At 34.1% G+C, this 21,341-nt stretch overlaps 1 protein-coding gene across 1 annotated transcript in view; it reads right to left on the reverse strand.

Annotated features, from left to right (window-relative positions):
- The window catches only part of PHF14 (PHD finger protein 14), a 173,149-nt gene that overhangs the window by 46,130 nt on the left and 105,678 nt on the right, over positions 1–21,341 (reverse strand). The window contains 1 exon segment of the mRNA XM_074863630.1: positions 9,735–9,852. Coding sequence (XP_074719731.1) covers positions 9,735–9,852 — 118 coding nt within the window.

The following is a 21,341-nucleotide window of genomic DNA, read 5'->3' on the forward strand; positions in this document are numbered from 1 at the left end:
GTAATAATTTTCAACCGTTACCAGAGACACATTTACTAAAAAATCTAAGATAAACCTAATGGCTACCAGAATTTATCAATACACTATACATTTTAAAGGTTTTGTAAAAATCTTTTCAAAAGCCATCTTAAAATTCCACATAATATTTGTGCTTTTTCTTGGTAGAGCTGAGTGTAATGCTCTTACAGTTATATGCCCATACAAGCTATTTGCTGAGCCAGTTTTAAGAAGAGGGAACTTTTCTGCTACAGAATGCTAAAATCCAAGCGATGAGACACTCCTTTGCACAGAAAGTGGCTGACACAGCACAAATTGGCAATGCCCAGCTGTCTTCTGCAAAATGTGATTAAATGTGGCTGGCACTAAGAGAATCTCTATTTGAGAATGGTGACTAAACCTCACTACCACTCACTAACACTACGATGAAAAGCAAATCTTGACTCTGCTAAAATTCATTACTTGCTTAGCACTTCACAGAATGGCACTTTTTTGGTTTCTTTCCCCCTCTCTTCTCCCTCTCCTGGTTCAATATGGTTAGATTTTGCCCAGGAAGCATTTGTAATTTATACTGATGAGTGACACATTACTTAAAGTGACATATATGGTTGCACTCCTTTGAAAGCCTTTAAAATAAAATCAACCTTGAGAGTAAACATGAGCAGGTAATTAGGCAACTATGATAATGTGTTCAGATCTTATCCAGAGACTAACAGTTAATGATCTTAATTCTTTCTCCATCATATAGAATATGATTACAGGTGATGTGCTAATATAATTTGCAGGGTAATAAAGCTGGACTAGTGAGGAATTAAGATATATAATTCTTCTTTAATTACATACCTTCTAGTTCTACATTAAACAAAAGGCAAGAAATATATTTCTAGGTAAAGAAATTTATCTCAGGAGTTTGGTAGCAACAGAACACTACTTTGCAAAATTCGAGTGGAATGGGATGCCACCAGACTCTAGATATACCTTTGCTTCTCTCAGGATTCTCTTTGTTTATGTTACTGCAAAGTACACACCTTTTACTATTATTGTTGACTCTTCAAATCTTCATGAATATTCAAATTAGAAAAGATGATGCACAATGGAAATTTTTTTAATACTTTCCTCTTGGCAGCTTATGTCATCTAAACCAAGAATTTAATCAAGGCTCAAAAGGTTAAAAAATTCAAGTGTCAGTTACAAGCTATTCATTCACACTTTTTTCAGATGCTTTCAATATCAACATGTGTTCTACTAATTAAGTAAATAACAATCAAAATTTCCAATAGGGTTGTTAAGAGAACATAGTAATGGTCAATTACTATTTATTGGTAAATTTGTTAATGGCTCCACTATCAGCATGAAGATCCTAATTATCAATACTCAAAAGGCTCATTATTTTAGGGAGTCTAGAAGTAGGAAGACAACTAGATTGATTGAAGGAGTTCTGAATGTCTACCAGTGGTGTAAGCTATGATGCTTTGGCAGCTACAACTTAGTGACTTTCACATACTTGTATCTTCCTTTTGAGACTTCACTTAAAAAGTGAACTGAAAAAAAATGGGTTAAAATTACTATCTCCATGTCTTTTAGATTTCAATATAGCATCTTCAATATGTAAAATTCACGGTCACAATGCTGCTTAATATTGTAAATATCTAAGAAATTGATTTTCAAAAGCAAGAAACAGAAAGCCTCCAGTTAAGTAGTAAGGATTCCCCCTATCCTTCCTAGACACTACTCCTCTTGCATCCTTTGAGAGTACACATAGCTCATACCAAAGAGAAGGTATAAAATCTTCCTGTTGCAGGGTGCTGCTCAGGGCTGAAAAAATGTTCGGTTTTTATTCTCTCACGTTGCATTAGCATAAAACTAGGTTTAGTGGCTTTACTTCAAACATTATGATAGCTGCTTTTTGGATTTTTCCCAATTGCACACAGGTCCCAGCAGATATTCCTTGCCACTCAGCACTACAGTAGCAGGCAATGTAGGCGGTAAATTCATTTTGTCATGGCTTAGGAAGTGTAAGTCATAATTCAGTAGAAGAGCTATTTCCCAGATAAACCGTAATTGTAAGCAGATTTTCTTAGAAGCATAACCTGAAGAAGGTAAGGAGTAGCAGCGGCGTTTCTAACAGCTGCCCACGAAGAGATTTTGCTTCCTTAACCACTAACTTAGAGCAGGTAATAGTTATTCTATCTAAACTAAACCACATCTAAACTAGAGGTTTAGACATTTAAATACTAGCCTGTGTATATTCAGATTAGATGCATTAAAACATATAACCACTACGCTGTGTTTGTGATTTAAATTTTTTAAAGTCTACTACTTTATTAATCAGGTACCTCTTAAATGTTCCAACAGAAATTAGACATGGGTGTGTATTTTAACCGAAGTCATAATTAATGACCAAGCTAGTTTCTAATTTCAGCCACCCTTGTTTGTTTTTACTTCAGTAACATATTTTTAGTCACAAAAGCAAAACTATCAAGACAACTTATGAAAAGTAGGACTACCTCAGTAATGATTTGATTCGTGAGTCACTCATAAAGCCTCCTGAAACAATAATTTGCTTCATTTTAAAGGTAGTATAAGGTGTATGTATAATGACATCAGAATCAATCACTCTTTTCAGTAGTATTTGAAACATTTTTTCCTCCTGCTTTTGTCATAAAATACTGAGCATTATGGAAGGCATTAAATGATATTACTGCTCTCCCATTAAGATAAAGAACTTATAACAGTGTGCAAAGTTTCAGCTTTGGAAAAAATTCTGCGCTGTTGGGCAGTCTATAAAAAAGAGGGAATGAAGGTAAGCAGCAAGCGATTTCTTCAGTCTCCTGGATAAGAAAAAAATATGGGGAAGAAGAAAATAAATCTTGGAAAACAGACAATTTTTGGACCAAGTACTATTACAATGGGGCTTTTTAAACAAAAATACTCATTTAAAACTGCTGCGTATAGTTTAAATCTTAATTTTCCAAGAATACACCACCGGGAAAACATATTATTATCACGTTTATTATAACTGCTGGCTTTTGACAAAGTTTAATGCAAGAAAAAATTATGTATTTCACTTTGGACTCCTAATTGGTACTTTATTTTTTAAACATTTTAATTAATACTCTTTGATCTATCCCAGTGTTGTCCTTCAAATTCAGAAATCTAGTTTTCCATTTGGAAGAATACCTCATTAAGAAAAAGATCCCTGTATTCCAATTTCTTTAAACTTTCGGCTGGTATTAGATGTACTATCATCTGTTTAACCAGTCAGAAAGGGACTTGTTAATACAATGTTATGGGAAAGACAACACTGTAGTGTATTGTCCATTTTTTACTATACTTTTTTGATACAATTAAGCTGCACCTAAGAACAAGTACAAGCACTAGAAGTCCATGATGAGGATCTGGTAGTCAGTACCAAGGGGTACTGGAACTGGTAGAATTGATTTTGATGTGGAGAAGAATTAAAATATTTAAAATATCGATCCATTCCAGAAATATTTTACAGTGCTTAACCTTATTTTTCATTAAAACCTAAGCTTCTCCCAGCTAAGGGAATCTTCTGCCAACTAAGTGTATCTGATTATTTGGATTAATTTGGGGATTTAATACCAACTAACTTTATGCTGAGCTTACCCGCTGTTCATAAATCAAGTCCCATCTTAAGTTAATTTCAAGGCTGATTATTTTTGGAACATTTACGGTATAAATTATTCATTACATAGATGTATTATACCTGTTTGCCAGAAAATAACAGAGGCTGTGCCAACTAATTTTTTTAAATATGATACCTGGGGAGCAAATATTAGAACACAGTTGGCAATATTTCAGCCAACTGATAAGAACTACTGTAGACTGCAATTTCACACTTTTTTTTTTTTTTTACCATCTTGGTAGTGAAATTAATTTCCGTGCCAGAGTTTAGCATTATTGAAATTCTTAAACCAGGGCACAAGTGGTGTAAGAACTTATGCTAAATCTTCACACAGCCTTACAGATTTGGATAATTTTTCCTTGTTCAATTTTAAGGAAATCATTCGAGTGCCAATGTTTGACTGCTCCTCACAAACCTAGGAAGACAACAGTGATTTCAAAATAACAACATATTTTCCAATTACTATATGAAAAACATGTTTGTTCCACGTCACACGAGGAACCAAAGTCCTAATTTATGTAGCATAATTCAACTCTCCTCAACCAACTTTAAAATATATGAATACACACAAAAATATTTAACTTTATCGTTCTTGATGACCATATAATAAAATAGATCATAATATCCACACCTAGTAAAAGACAGATTCTACTTTTACAAATACAGTCAGTGAATTACACTATGCAATTTATTGTTCTGTAAGCCACTTCGAAGTACTCCTAAATTCGGGCTGAAAAATGTTGCATAAAAATGGAACTTTTTTGCATTATGTTCTACTTGTATCAGCAAGCAGATGTATTAGCAGCATTCTTTTATCATTCTTCAGCTGCAATGATGTTTGCCACGGTGACAGTACATTTGCTTGTATGTTGTGTCCTCAAAAGGAGGTGCTCTGATGCAACAGTCTGTCTGATGTAAGCTGGCTAAATTAGGGTCACAGTTTCTTTACAGCTGCAGTCACCCTTTGTCAGAATATACGAGTGAAAAAAGTCTGAATAAATACAAAAGACCTTTAAGGATTTTTTGGGTTTATTTTCTAAATTTAAATGCAACTACTTAAAATCACATTGTATTGAATGATAAAATATTATCATATATAAAATATATTTGAGACATGATTAAGCATGCATATATACTACCCCTGTGTGCCAAACTCAAATAGGGTTTTATGCATATATAAAATGTTAAAGATTTTGACTATATTGAAAATGTTCTGTTCCAAACATTTAGTAATTGCACAGATAAGGTCTGTACATGCAACGCTGATTCAACCATCTTCTGTGTGTATTGAAGCAAGGAGAATCCCACCTAAACTATAACCCTCGCTAATCTAAACTAGCTGTCTCGGCTCCCTCCTATAGTCAATGGACAGGAAAAGGCAGCTCCAGAGAACAACTCATCCAAATCTACGGAAAATTTCTAAAATAAGGGAGCAGTATTGACATTTTGCAAAATGGAAGCCAACATACAGAGAGAGTAAAAATTAAAATTTGTATTAAATTAGTTACTCAATTTGCAATAGTCCAGACTGCATCATTATGGAGTCTTAGTACTTTCAAACCACAGCTTACACTATCACTTGCTGCAGCTCAGAGAATTCAGCATTTTGCAAGCTGGGCCAAGGGATCCAAGCTGGACAACCGCAAACAAGGAGAAAAAATTACTCAACATTTTAAAATTTTAATTTGTCTAGCACTCACAGGAGCTCTGGGTGAGACAAAGGTAAAATTCAATTTTCTGGTCACAACTCAACTACTTCAAATGTTTTTTTTTCTGTTCCTGAAATCATTGCTTTAGTTTTTATGTCTTGCAAAACCTAAAGACAGTATCTTCTCCTAATACTCAACCCAAATTAATCCCTTTTGGTGATCCATGACAGCTAAATCAGAGAAGGCAGGGGTCCTATAGAAAAAAAATAGTATCACAGCATGAAGTGATTAAAGGCTGCAAATTCACACATAGCCACAAAGGGACTTAAAGCACTGCATGCCACTTTAATTTTGATATTTCCTAAATTCTGAGAGCTTGACGTCAGGACTTTTTGGTTTCATTGTTTATTTTTTAACACACTTGTGTGAGGAAATGCTCCCTGAGTTTGAAAAAAGGCATAATGAAAAAGATTAAATTCCATAAACCATAATGAGGCTGTCACCTGCACAACTCATGAGTAGATCAGAAACTTCTATGCTCCCCATAGGCCTTTTTAACCATCAGGTTTATTTTTTACTAGAATAAACTTCCATGGACTACAGGAATTAAATTGAATTGCTCACTTTTTTCTTTTTATCTGACTAAATTAAGAGGTTTGACATAAATTTTACATTTTAAAGATTATTTTAAATTTAAAATATTATTTCAAACTTATAGTCAATATTTTAATATTACAGTGTCCAATTACATTTGCTTATTCACTATGTGAAAGTGAGATATACCCAAAGAAATGCTTCTACCTGGCTAATAATCATAATCATCCATGATTGCTTTCCAACACAAAAGGTGTACAAAAATATATTACTTGCCAGGGTTGGTGTGTCATGTATTTGTAGTTCCACAAAATATTTCCTGAGGGGTTTAGATGAAAATTCTATGCATATATACTGACAATTTATTTCCACTGAAAAAAAGCAATACAGTAAAAAGATGAAATAAAAGCAAACTAAACAGAAGTCTAGAGACAAGGCAGCTCATCTTGCAGCACTCAAATAATGACCTGACATGTACACTCTGCAGCGTTTTGCAAAACAGATTGTACACAAAGATGAGCAGACAGAAATCTAACTAGCACGGTCACTGTAACACCATGATGTATGTTTAAATTCTTTGCTGCCTTGGTCCTTTGTAAAATTTTAAAATTGGAGAAGACACTTTAAACAGTATGTTTTAAATGGAAGGCAATAGAAAGGAATGCACATCTAATAATAATAATACTGAGACCTCATAATGAGACCCTTATCACACATAATGAACAAACGGTCAGGCCACATTTATTCCTACTGAGTATTACCACATCATAACGTTGAATAATTTGGTTTATATTTCATTTATTTTGTTTTTACTAAATTCCACTAAAACAACGTCTATATTCATTTTAAATATCACTATTTCAAACCGTCAGGAAATTTATGATTTAGAGTGCTGTTTGGCAATCCTGAAAGCGCACCATAATCCTTTTGCAGGGTAGATGGATAATGTTATAGAAATGGAGAGCTTATAGGTTTACTTCAGCTTTCATGTGATGTAACAAAATCTACAATGTTTTTGAGATGAGAGAGCTTGTCAGACCTTAGTAGCGAGAATCACCCATTCCATAAAAGTGACAGCGAGTATTACTAGCAGAGAAGCTGTTGCCCTCATGCCCTACAGCAAAGTCCCTGTCTGTCTATTATTTGACAGGCAGGGTAATATGGGAATATGTTACGCTGGTGGAAAAACTGACACAATTGCTGGAGAGTCCTGTTACCAGTATAAGCAAAATGGAAGTAGCATGTCCAACACTTGTGATAGATAACAATTTAAAGCATATGTTTACTACCGCTAAATTACATCCCTTGCATTGCTGACACCTGCAAGTGCTTAGCAAAGTCTGAAAATAAAATCACATTATTCGTTGTCAGCAGTACGCAACTTTTCCTGAACATCTAAAATTGAAATTCATAATTAGAAATAAAAACTAACTGAACCATTATATGCTATGCACTATAATCTTTCTCGTCACTGAAATAGTGTAATTTACTTACCACTTGTTTTTAAGGCCCAATAGTGCTACAGAAGATATTGTTGGGGAATTTTAAAATGTATACTATAGCAGTGATTTAAATTGGAACAAAACAGATTAATAAAGTTGAAGGAATGAAAACTAAACAATAGTCTCCTTGGCCAAAACTGGAAATTCAATCCCATTTTGCTGCTATAATCCATACAAAAAACTTCATTGTGACACACCAAAAATTGGATTTAGAGAGTGACTGAGAGATTGAAATTGCTGGTACTCAGGTTTGCCATTCATCCACAGGTCAGGCAGAGCGCAGCAAACAACACAACTTGCTCTATGGTTTTCCTCTTCTGAGCTCTAAGTACACATTTGAGAGACTACCCCCTCTAGTGAAGGGTAGAAAAAGTCTTACCATATCAGCTCCTGCTGGCTGTGAAAAGCTGTGCAAAATCATGGATATACAATACACAATCCTAAAGCCATACAGAATATTCAATTTAAAAATGATTAAGAACATAAACAAAGCCCTAATCCTTTTAAAAATACACTCACATTGAGGCACAAATTGTTTAACTCAACACCATGTTGTTTGAATTTGTTACACAGTAGAGAATAAACCAAAAGAAAGCTACAAAAAAGACTTTTTAAAACATAGAGAGCAATATAGCTTTTTCAGAGAAATTTCTCTGCACAGCTCTGTGGAAAAACTGTGGGAAAGTGACTAAACAAAACCACAAGGAGTCCCCATAAGACAATTTTTTCAGTGTCTTTCATATTCATCACATATCCACTCAAAGACAATTCAAATTTCCTGTGCTTGAAAGTGCAAAGGACTTTATTTAAATTTACTTATTAAAAAACTTTATGAATGAAAAAGAAAATTAGACACAATAACAAGCATTTTTAAATTTGTAATAATCACCAAGATAACACAAAATATATCAGCATTCTAATGATAAACTTTGTTTATTCTTCAGAACATTGTATTTTTCAGCATGCACCTTAAAACTAATACACACCCTGCACTAAGTGAAGTCAATCATAAATAATTTACATGATAAATTATTTTTAAAATTTTATCTGGTACACAGTGTGCTAATCTCCCGAAAAACACATTTAGAAATTACAAACCCTGTTTTTTTGTTTACTCAGAAGAAGCCAAGAAAACAGGAGACACAAGATTTTAACTAACATTATCAAGAACCCCTTTTAGTTTCAGCAGGTGACAGAAATTCAATAACAATTTTAATTCACTCTTGAAATGTCTGTTGCATGTAAGTGGTATTCAAGAAAGATCACTTGATGTCCAAACTGCAGTGGACAGCTAATTTCCAATGTCTGTCTTCATATCTCCTTACAGAAGAGCAATCTGATAAACCCCCTGGGGTGAAACTGCGTAACATATTTTTCAGTTGGAAAGGGACACTAGCAAGCCAAAAAATTATACACCTCTCTGAACATTTTGTATCTTCCATTCTTAAGAGTAACATCATGAAAGAGTTTACTAAGTATGCTAACAGGCAACTTATGACAGCATCTCCGCATAGCTGTGTCCCTGCGTATCCAAATATTGAGTCACCTCCTTAGTAGTTAAAAAATTCTGTGAAATACAAAGAAAGTGGCAGAATAGCCTGTAAAATTTTAAAGACTTTCAGAATTCTCTGCTATTTTAATGTTGAGATACCAGATGCATTTATAAATCCAATTTTGAAAAACAATTAGAAAATGTCTCTTCAGAGGTTACAGTGATGACAGAAAAGAATGCCAGTACTAAAGAAGCTTCTGTGCAGACAAAGAATCAAAATCTTTATTTTTTGAAAGGTTGGTACTACAGAAGCACACTATTACTTTCAATATTATTAAAGAGAGTTAATCCATGTAAAAAATTTAGTTCTAGTTTTACAGCGTTATATTTGATCAAGGCATACCAATCGATATAAAGTATTAACAACCTTCATACAATTTTCCAGTGAAAAAAACAGGTTTAGTAATTCAAATCATCTTCATTTATTTAGAAAAACATGCATTTTCTAACTCTGTCCTTAGAGGTTTGTATTCTGTACTACTCCTGAAATACTTCCACTTGTCAACAATGTTGCCAATCCTGACATGGTATCCATACTAACTCCTTTCTCAGAGAGAAGATAATGTGAAAAGAAAGCATTTAATTGGGATAATAAAATTCTCTTTATTGATAAGGAATATTTCCATTTTGCATACATTCTGGTTTTTACCTGTTTTACAGAGAATCTGAAAACATTATTTTATGACATCTTACTGTTTTTCAGAGCAGACTTTTCAACAAAAACTTCAGACGCTAAGTAAGACTGCTAAAACCAGAATACTTCAACTATTTCACAGGATGAATTAACTTACTTTGGAGGATGTAGAGTCACATTCCTGACAAATCCATCCATAGCCAGTCTGTTTAGGAGACTTTTTCAAAGGAGGGTCTAGACAGCCAAAATGGTAGCAAAGCCTGCATTCATCACACCTGCAAGAGAAAAACAAAATTTATATTTATATATAAATGGTACTTCTATACTATTTTAGATTGAGCTTCCCTGCAATTCTCAGCATAAGATTTCCTGCTCCATTATCACGATACAGAAAATCCATTTTCTATAAGGGGTATTTTCGAACACAATCACTTCAAGTAGGCTCTGCCTAATTTGGAATATTCTGATGCAGACACTCATACATCACCTTTGTCGTCATCTTATATAAATGACATTATTTCAGAGACTTGTAAATTAAAGAAAAAATGTATAACCAGCTCAACTTTTTTAGATAGTTCGATGTCATTCACTGCCATTTATTTTCAAGAGATTTGTCATTTGTTTAGACAGTGACAACATAGATTTTTCAGTTTTAAGACACTATTTTACACATCTACTTTTTTAAGGCAAACTCTGAAATGTTTTCTCATGTATCCAGCAATTCAAGTATAATTTACAGCTATGAATTATATTTTTTACACTAGGACTATGTGGTTGATAAATAAATGCACAAAATGTTTTCTGATTTGCTTTGAATTTTCTGGAAAGGGACGTCAATTTAAAAGGATTTCACTGTGATCTTTCACTTATAAAATTGCCCTATGTACACACAACAATTTTATGTTCTTTTTAAATAAACCTTTTATTAGCATTTTGTATTATGCATGGTTCACATAAAAAGCTCACAAAAAGCATACAGCATAGCTATTGTTCACCTATTCTTAAGTACCTACATTGAAGAATGCTACAGTGTAACAAGTGCTTCATGAAAGGATTTTTAAATCAGTACAATACTATGCTCAAAATGAGAAAGAGGTTTTTAAAAGCAAATATTTTCATATATCCTACTGAACTCCACTTTATTTGCATATCCCCCTGTATTCTTTTGTATGAAACAGAAAGCTTTTTTCAAATTTACTTTGCAATATTCTCTTCATTAAATGCCTTTAAACTGAATTAAAGCCAGTATAAATGATCCAAAAATAGGAAATAGAGTAAATGTTGAAAAATTTTCTAAGAAATCCCCTACACTTTCATTCTCTGCTCTCCTGGCCACTCACTTTCTCCTCCACAAAACATGCAAGCACAAGAAACTCCAAAAATTGCAATAATAGCATAGCACAGGCATTATCAGATCAAAGACAGAGGGATGTAATTTATCAACAGAACACACAGTGCATCACAGAAAGAGGATTCAACTAACACAACATACTGCTATATTAACATAAGAAAATGTTCATGTGACTTTTCTCCAAGGATTAATCTCCAAATAAAAAGAGTTAACAGTTTTCTGATCATGATTGTTTAACCTAAGTAAATACTTTTGCCCTTGCTGTGAAGGCTGTGCTTGCTAGGCAAGCCTTATTTTTTTAGCAGTTATATGTAAGACATGAGCACTGGTAATTGTATTGCATGTACTGCAAAGTAGAAATTAAAAGCAATAATCTACCTATCCACTGTATGCAACACAGGTTTTGGTATTTCTAAAAAAATGGGATTTACCATATTAAAATCTATATCCTTAGGATTGTTTAGTAATAACTCATTCTAATTCCAGGACAAAGAAAACACTTAAAAAAGGAAACCATTCTCAGTTTTTAAAGACAGAAGAGTTCTAATGTAGTAATATATTATTCACAAATAGGAATACATCGTTTTATTTCTTGCAAAAGGCATATTAAACTAATAAAAAGGTTGAGAGTGGGAGATGAGATAGGTTACACTCCTACATCCCAACAACGTATGTGACCTTCAGCAAAAGATTAAGCCTTCTTTGAGCCTCAATGTTCTCATCTGTAGAGGAATATATTTTTACTAACCTATTTCTGTATCTAGAATCTTACTCACATAAGTGCTTGCATTAGTAGTGCTTATCAGAACTCCCTTCTTGTAAACTGTTTGGGATCCTCTAAGCATCACAAAATAAAGCATCACACTACTTCTCACTGATATAGTGTGTTTCCAGAGCTTAATCCTAAAATCTACATCTGACTTCAAACAGTATTAATTTAGATTTTTTCTGAAGTGATTGTCTATAAACACAAGTGTTTATACGTTCAAAGGAAAATGTCTCCCCTCTAAAATTATGCTTTGCCATCTCCTCTCACATCTCTTCCATTTTGTATCTAGAATGTGGTAGTTCCCGACTGCACTTTCAGCCACATTTCAGAAGTACGCTGAGGGAGTTAGCAAGGCTGGGCTGAAATAACCAGAACATTACGAAATTAAATACAGATCTGGAGGCGCCATTCTAAAGCTGAATGTTTTTAATATTTATTGTCATTAATTTTTATCACTTCAAAGCTGTTTAGTTTGGCAGAAGAAAAATTGCATTTTCCTAGAATGAATTAAAAATATCTATATAAAAGTTTTCAGACACTAATAGCTTCTATGTGAATCTGCACAATTGAGAAAATGCAAATAACACAAGTGTATTTTCACGTATCAAAACATAAAAAGCCGCCTGGTGATAAAAATGAAACTATACTAAATATTTTTAACGCTGCCTTCATACTGTTTTTTATTGGAATACAAATTCTGTATTGTAATACAATATAGAATACAATACAATCCTGTATTAGAATACAAATTCACCGATTCTGAAGTTCCCAGAGCATGATGCTGGGAAAATGGATGAAAACATACTGTACCTTGGTTAAAGAAGATGCCTTAGCTGTATGGCAACTCTCTTGTCTGCTGAGACTGACTTTGGACAAAAGGTGAAGCTTACACACATCACAGTACAGAAAACAAAATTGGCGTTCTTAATTCCTAATTCTGAAAGAAAACCTTATACCTAGGTTAAAATGGCACTGGTAAAATAAGATTAAGCCCTCAAGTGTATGCTATTACTTGTGTTCTTTTGTCTAGGAAGATAAAATGATAGAAAATCCACTGTCAGATTCAGAAAATAAGAAAGAGACACAAAATAAGGAGTACTTTCAACTTAATTAGAGAATGAGATTGTTGGGTCACAAAAGTGTCACACTGACAGTCTTGCAGGCTTTCAGTAAATGCACTCACAGATCATTCACAATATAGACACTTACAGAGCAAAGGAACCAAATGGCACTGTCATTTACAAATATCATCTACTTCCATCCCAAAGATGGCTTAATAGTACAAGTCAAACTATTGGGTTAGGGGGGTAAAAAGGGAAAGATACCACTTCCTCCATTTTAAAGGTTCAGTTAAAATTTTTACCCTTGTGGATTCAAGGTCACACCTTCATAACAGTCCTTAAACTAGTAAATATTTTGCCTTGCCCTTGTTTGTGGATAACATTTTTGTGGTTAAGTACATGATTTACAAATGCAATTAAGTGCACAGCTATCTTCAGTGGTCTGCCTAGCAGTTGTACTGAAAACTGTGAAAATAAAAACAGAGCTTCACACAAAGACAAGCTAACTTAACCTCCTAAATTACCTCTAACTGACAGGTAATTGCTTACTATCAATGTTTTAACAAGCCTGAAATTACTTTATGCATCAAAATTAGAAATCATTGTGTTCTTCATTCCAGCAATTAATGAGGATAGATATATGCCCACTATATACTGAGAAAATGGGGTGTGAAGAAAGGTGAATTCTGAAGGAGTTAGGTTAATAAATTAAAAAATAAGAAAACAAAACATTTTTCACTTATAAAAGTATAGAATGCAGGTCAGCTACATCTTCACAACAAGAAAGCTTGATTAGGCATTTCCATACCTGAAATACGTCTGCTTTGTTCTTTAATAAAGCGATCTCCATCTGCTCATGCCCTTGGATTGTTTTTATTAGTTTTTTAGCAGTACAGCTGGCTGTGCTCATGCCCTACATAACTTTGCATTTTCCTGTTCATAATTAACTAATTATGTTCTAATCAATAGTGTAGATACTGATTTTACAATGTAAATGAGATAAATGAGATAATGGCTGGGGTCAATCTCATTTTATTTACAAAGCCCAGCACATACATCCAATTTCATTACATTGCATCTACCTGCACAGGAGGGAGTCTTATCAGTTGGCCTGCAGAAGTCTTTCTGCGAGCACTGGGGAAAAAGACCTGTGCTTTTACAGAGGAACAGTGAATGCAAAACCTGCCCATCACTGGCACATTTGTAAGTCACTGGTTAATATTGAAAACCACAAAGAGCTGATTCAGCCAGAGTGAAGAAACCTATTTTGCATTCACAAGACAGCATCGCCCATCTAGAGCTGTAAAAGTAATTACTTACATGTCCCTGAAACACAACATTAATAAGCTAATCTTTAAATACAACTTTCCAAATATGCTTCAGAGACTACAGAAAATCTCTCACTTATGTACACAACACTGCACATCATCTCCAGTGTCATGCCAAAAAGTACCATGTTGAACAAAATACAAAATTACAAAATATATACGCTACACCCTATTCATCACAACAGCTTAGAAAGATTTACGTTAACGGAAAAAAAGATATAAAACTACGATACATATTGATAAACCATCATCTCCGTTAAAATTAGTGAACTTGTCATATAAGCCTTACTTTGGCAAACTTAATTAGAACAAAACTAGAAGTAATCTAATCCAGAATTTTTAAACTCTCGGACAACTGCAGTGGGATGGGTGTGCATTCACTCACCCATTAGCTGGGGGGATGAGACATAATAACTATTCCAGCACCTGTATGGATTGAACTATTGATATACATCTCTCCTTGTTGCCTTGTTCTGGACCCCATTTCTGACTAACACCTGAGCAAGAGATATTTCTTCTCAGGCACTGACGTCTCTCCCCTTTAATCCCTCAGTCCCCAAGTGCTGGGCTGCTCTGAAACTGCAAACAACTGGACACATGCACAGGGGTTCATTTTAAATTGCAGCACATTCTTATGGTCAGATGAACAACTTAAAACCAGCTATGACAGTTTAAGGCACTGTCATCATTTTGTTTCTTCTTAGTGGCTGTATGATAGACCCAATGGAAAGGAGCATGTAAGCATTCCCCAAAAAAACAGAGTAAACTGATGTAGCTCATAGGACTTCAAACTGTAGAACCAAGATGACTGACGCTGGACTGGAGCTGGTGAGGAGTGCTCCTGTGATACTTTAATTGCAACCAGACCACAGAAGTGATAGATTTTGGGTGACAGGAATGAACACTATGGGACGGATTATACCAGCAACTCACATGTCATGTCAAAGAAGGCACCTTCCTTAATTAAAGATCCAATGGTGAAACAACTGTATAATCTTATATTTAATGCAGTTATTAATGCTGTCCAAAAAGTACATTTATTCTGCTTACTGAGGGAGGAGCTCAAGACAATAGTAATTTTTCATTATGGAACATGTAGAAAACATTCTTCTTTTTATCTGACACCTTTTGAAAAAAGGGAAGATAAGTAAAGATACATCTTCATATCTTACCCTGCCATTCTACACCAAAACTCTTAAATTCAGCCCCATGGATTCCAACAGACATTGCTTTCATTTTGTTGTGATTATGTCATAGGCCAAGGACAAAACAGAAGTGATGCAGTGCTGTATTTAGACTCTAAAATATAAGGTCTAGATCCTTAGCAACTGTTTTGTTTTTAGGCAAATATTGTCAAAAGAGAAAAACATATTAAGCAGAAAATGGAAAAAAGCTGTTTTTCCTCTTCCTGAGTTCTACATTTTTTCCCTTGCCTATAAGAGGCATAACAATTAAAAATGGATGGTAAAGTCATCATGCAGTTTCTGTTCTACAGAACAGTTTTAAGAAACTATTATAACCAGGATAATTTAAAAGTCTTCTCACATATGCCAGACAAGCTTTATGTGACTTCACCATCAGGAGTGTTACAGATTCCAGCACTAAAATTCTAACATGGCTGCACATGCTTACAGTATTGAATATAAACCAGGATATAGCCCAATTATACAGCCTCTTCAAACACAGGTACTGGTTATCCTGAAAGGCTCACTATCTGCAAAGACGCTCAAAATTCAACTGCATATAATTCTAAGGAACTTGATCTAATTTCAAAGTTAGATCTAACTTTGCAGTCAGTCCTGTTTTGAGTGGGTGGCTGGAACAGATGTCCTCCAGAGGCTCCTTCCAACCTACATCTTTCTGGATTCTAATATTTTCATAATTTTGATTTAATAAATGAAATATTCTTTCTGGGAACGATAATGTTTATGGTATTACACAAAGTAATTAAAAGCCTCATCCAAATTTCTATTACGCCGGGTACCATGCAAGCATACAAAAGGAAGTTCCTGACTTCCATAGTTTATAATGCTAGATGAGACAGTAGACTTGTTCTCATCTGTCAAGCCTGGAAGAGAGAGGGGCATGGCTATTTCTGAAAGGTGAGAGAATATACCAGATGCAGGATGATTATTACATTTCAGGTTTTATATCTACTTACTACCGATGAAGACAGTGTAGGGGCAAGATGGACATATGGCCTGACAGAGCAGGATAAACCTACTGATCTCCAGCTAATAGTAGTTTCACGATAAAGTACCTATACAGTTTTGGATGTGGGAAATGGTATAATCTCTAACTTACTCAAATTTCCATCCAAACTCAAGGGCATTAAATAAAATGACTATTTTTTCTCTTTAGTGTACAATAATACTGTGGAAAAGCCTTCATTCACTCAGAAGATCTATGCTACACTTTTCAGCATCTGCTACATGAAGCGAGTTTTTTAAAAATCCTGTATTTTTCACTAGTTATAATACATAACAGCATGAATTTCTATGGCTTTGTTCTCTAGGAAGTTGTACTTTAAAGCAAAAAAGGTAAGCAAAACATCCTACCTATAAGTTCAAAAGGAAAAAAACATTTTATGCAGCTTCTACTTCCCATTCCCCAGATGCTTATCTTCATGTAAACTGAACATTGAATACTTAATTTTAATAAAACTGACAGTGTCAACCAATTTTACCAGAAATGAGCAGAAGAAAATAAGCATTAATCTGGCAGATATTTGTGTAGTTAAATTTATCATGCTAAACCCAAAAGTGCCACCCGTCCTACTTGATTAATTCATGCTTTTTAATACTAAATCAAACAACCCCCCAAATCCAAAAACCTAACACTGATTATTTATGGGCAAAGAAGAATCTGAATTGGCTATCATTATGTGACATTCCTATGTAATACAGATTTTTTCTGAATTCATCTGTTTCATGAAACTTAAGTTTGCATGTATACAATGAATTATAAGAACGCTATAAAGAAACTTGACTATACCTGTATGTGAACAGCTTCCTTTCAGCAAGTGTTCACTCCTCTCTCTCTCTCATATTACTTCAAAACTATAAAACACATGGCTTTAATAAATTATTTTGCAAAATTCATTAAAGGCCCACATATACAAGGGGAATATATTGATGTAAACACTATGTCAAATGTGTTTGCTTTTGTTAATATTATACAGCTACTCTATAGAACTTATATATTTTCAGTATTTCTAAGACTAAGTATTTCTGTGAAGATAATGCCTTCAAGACATCTATTAAGATAATACTACACATATTATAGTCCTCAACAAAGTCCAAAATATTTTCTTTCTTGGGAAAACCAGGAAATTCTGAAAGAACCAGGACAACCCCTGTGACAAACTGAAGAGTATAAAACTTAAGAAAGATATTAGCAAATGCTGCACTAGTTTTTCTAAAGTACATTCTAGTCATAATACATGATTGCCTTTATAGTGCCATTCTCAGGTATTCAGACTAACAACTATACTGAACGGTGTATTGTTTGTGAGCTACTACAGAAGTCCATTATAGTTCTGAATATTGCCATCAACTTCTTTCAAAAGGTGAAATACCAAGTGTGTCAGAAGAAAGTGCAAAGGAAGGAAGAAAATCCTACATAGAAGTTGTACTGGGGAACAAACATACAAAATACAGCAGAAAATCACATTAGGATATCAAGCATGCCCAGGGGAGCATCAACAATACTCAAATGGTTTTTAACACACATTAGTCTGTCCTTAAAATCCTCCAATAGCAGGGAACACTCAACTTCCCTAACAAACTTCTCTAGTACAATTATTGTTAGAAAAAAACTTTCTATTCCCTAACCCAAATCATCTTGCTACAATTTAACTTATTTTTGGTCTGACCAGATTTGAAGAACAACTTCATTTTTCCCTTTTTTTGCAGCAACTTCTCTCTTCATCACCTTTATATTAATTTAGGCTGTTTGAAGACAGATTCCAGTCTTCTCTAAAGTAAAGAAATCCAACTATTTTAAGCTTTTTTATTCATTTATGTCTCTCATAGTTGTCTTATCATTCAACTCATTTTGCTTTGGACTTTCTCTACATATTTCTTGCCTAAGTGGACAGAATATGCTAGCTGAAGCTTTTCATGAGGGTGAGATACTGGTTTTCTGAATATTCAGGAGGAATATTTTCATGTGTTAAATGTAACACATTTAACATCTCAGGTACATCTCTGTACATCTCAGGTATGATCAATTTGTGATCCAGAGTCCCCCATACCTTCTTTTTCTGAAGATGTATCTCCTAACCAGTTACTCCTTGTACGGTAATCACGCACTAAATAGTGATTTGCCTTTTCCTTTATGGCACTGCATGCTTTCTCTGGATGCTTTATTAAAATTTCATTTTTAATTCTAACACTGTAGTCTCTCACCTCATACTGGCATCACCTGCAAAGGTAACCAAACACTTTATTCCAGCACCTAATACACTAAAGCAGCAAAAATTAACAAAAATATAATAATACTGAATGCAGGAGAGTCCTGAGTGGAACCCAGTGAGTGGAATATCATTTGACAGTGAGTCCATGGTAACTAGTCTACTCTTCTAATCGGCTACATATTTTATTGCAGCTTAATTAACAGAATATTTCTCTAGCTTATTTAGCAGAATGTCACACACAAAAATATTTTAAAAGTCTTACTAAAGCCAAGATATACTACATTTATCATTCTCTCCTACTCACAATACCTAGACTGAGTTAGTTTAATAACTGATCATAAATCACAGTAAACATTACTTTTTTTTTTTTTTTCTAAACTCAGCACGACATACAGGCAAACAGCATTTATTTCCCCTCATTAGCACAGTGTTTGGATGTAACTTTTTACCTCTAGAATTTTGGGCAAGTGGTCACTAAACTCGGACTTTTCTTCCTAAAACGGATCCATGGATTCTTACAGATCAAATTCCTGCATCAACACCTACTTCCTAGTGCAAATTTCTTTATTTTTAAGGTGTCTTTGTGTACCTTGCCAATAGAGAATGGTAAGCGTTTCTGATAGTTCAGACAAAAATCTTACTCTGGTATCATCCCACCCCCTCTTTAAAACAAAACGACGTGTTAGACATCAGGTTAATTTTATTTAATATAATATCCAAACATGAAATGCCCTGGTAAGATATGACTTGTAGATAAGTATACACAAATTCGTATATTTCTCCTATTATTTATTACAGCATTTAATTTCTTTCTTAAATTTAAAAAATATTTTCAAATGGAAATGTGCCTTGATAGATGACAAAAACCACCATATCTCAAGAAATTCAAAGATTGTATGTCATAAAGTTACAAGTGTGATTGCATTTGAGCAGAATTTTTCCGAGCAAGTTCAAGATGAAAACGATGAAGATGTCAACACACTGCTACTGTAGATTTAAGAACTGGATTGGTACCATTTGTAGATCAAAACACTATGTCTGCATCTACCGGGATATATACGGATGAAGACGAAGATCTCAGCTGTCATGCTGTGTGATCAGTTCTTCATTCCTTCCCCAACTTACATAACAATTTCATATTTGTATTGTGAGATTGTCCTGAACACTGCCAGAGAAGCCAAACAAAACAAATGTCTGCATATATGTAAATTTTTCTTTTTCTTAAAAATTTTTCAGAAAGCAATATAGGTATAGTTCTATTCACTTGAGTGTCTGAAGTCAGAAACAATTGGTTCATACTAATAAGCATAAAATCAATTTTTCCGTGGCAAATCTATTCCTTCAGAATAGTAAGTCTCAAGTGTTTTACAGGTCTCATTATCACTGAACATTATTTTTTTTTAGGAAACAATCCTTTTTACAGTAAGGTCTATGTACAACATGGTGTTCTATATAGAAATGTTCTTATGAAACTGCATATAAGTAGAGCGGCAGGCGGATGGCAAACTGTTGCTTATTTCATTCCGTATCACCATAGAGGAACGTACAATATTTAAGTCCCACAGGCTTCTGTCACTCTTCAGTGAATCCAAGCATTGTATAACATCATTTGCCAACGAAGCACAGGGGAAAAAGACATTACTTAATAGGACAATTCTGACAAGACATTTATCCGGGATTTTTCAACAATGCACATAAGAAATGTTCCTGATTAGTGCAAAAAATGCAGGCAAGTTAACTACCTTGTCAGTCCAAATAACAAACCAATCAATTACATTCTATCCAAGCCTGACAAGCAAACTCAACTTTTTGTCGTAATAAGCTTATAGTAGAGACAAGGTAGCTGTTCTCCTTTACTTTAGGTACTCTATTGAGAGCTTTATCCACATTTAAAAATCATATTATAAAAGGTTTCCACGATTGCCTCCGAGGATGAGTTGTGGCAGAGTTGTGTCTCATGAAGGGTATCTACACAGTAAAGTGATAAGAAAAAAATATTAACATTGAAAGATCATAGCAGCTCTGCTCTGTCTTATGAAACATTTTAACATCACACTAAATTCAAGCAACGTGTATGCTCAGATCCAAATAGTTTAAGACACTCATACGAAACTTACAAGTGTCAAAACATTAAACTGAGTTAACTATAGCATCCTTTAAACTTTTTCTCAATACAGCTCAAAGAACAAAGGCAGTCCACCATAAGACAGAGAAGATAATTTTCTTTTTATAATCACAAAAGCAACAATTTAATACAAGTAGGCTTGATTGTGAAGATAGCCTTTTCCTCAGATTCGAAACCCACACAAATGCAGCTATGGGACTGACTACATGACAAGCACAAACAACACAGGTACTGTGTTACAACCTTTAAAAATGCTTGTTCTATAGAACAGCAAATAAGTCTTACGATTTAGGAAGCACTAAGTAAGGGAGGGTTTCTTTCATAATGCAATGTAATAATCCAGTACACAGAAAGCTTTAGCCACTCCTGAAAAAATGTCTTTGAGGAAAGAATACAGAAGTCTTCAAGCTTTTTTATCCTACTTGTACTTCCTGTGTTTTGACACTCTCATGACATACATACTTTTCAAGGATTCTTTTTTTTTTAAAAAATAAATACGATTTTAAAGTGCTGACTCTCTACATTTAAACTCTTTATAAAATCTACTTGCAATACAGCACATTAATATAAGTGATAGCATTGTGAGATTTTTAAGTAGAAAAAAATCCATGTTGTCTTTAAGCTGTGCTGGCATACCAAATACACATCAGTTTTCAAAGAAAGACTATATAAAGTCTCCACTGCATTTGTTCTGTTTTCTGCTTTGAAATTTA

Source organism: Strix uralensis, chromosome 1 (genome assembly GCF_047716275.1).
Source record: "Strix uralensis isolate ZFMK-TIS-50842 chromosome 1, bStrUra1, whole genome shotgun sequence".
NCBI lineage: Eukaryota > Metazoa > Chordata > Aves > Strigiformes > Strigidae > Strix > Strix uralensis.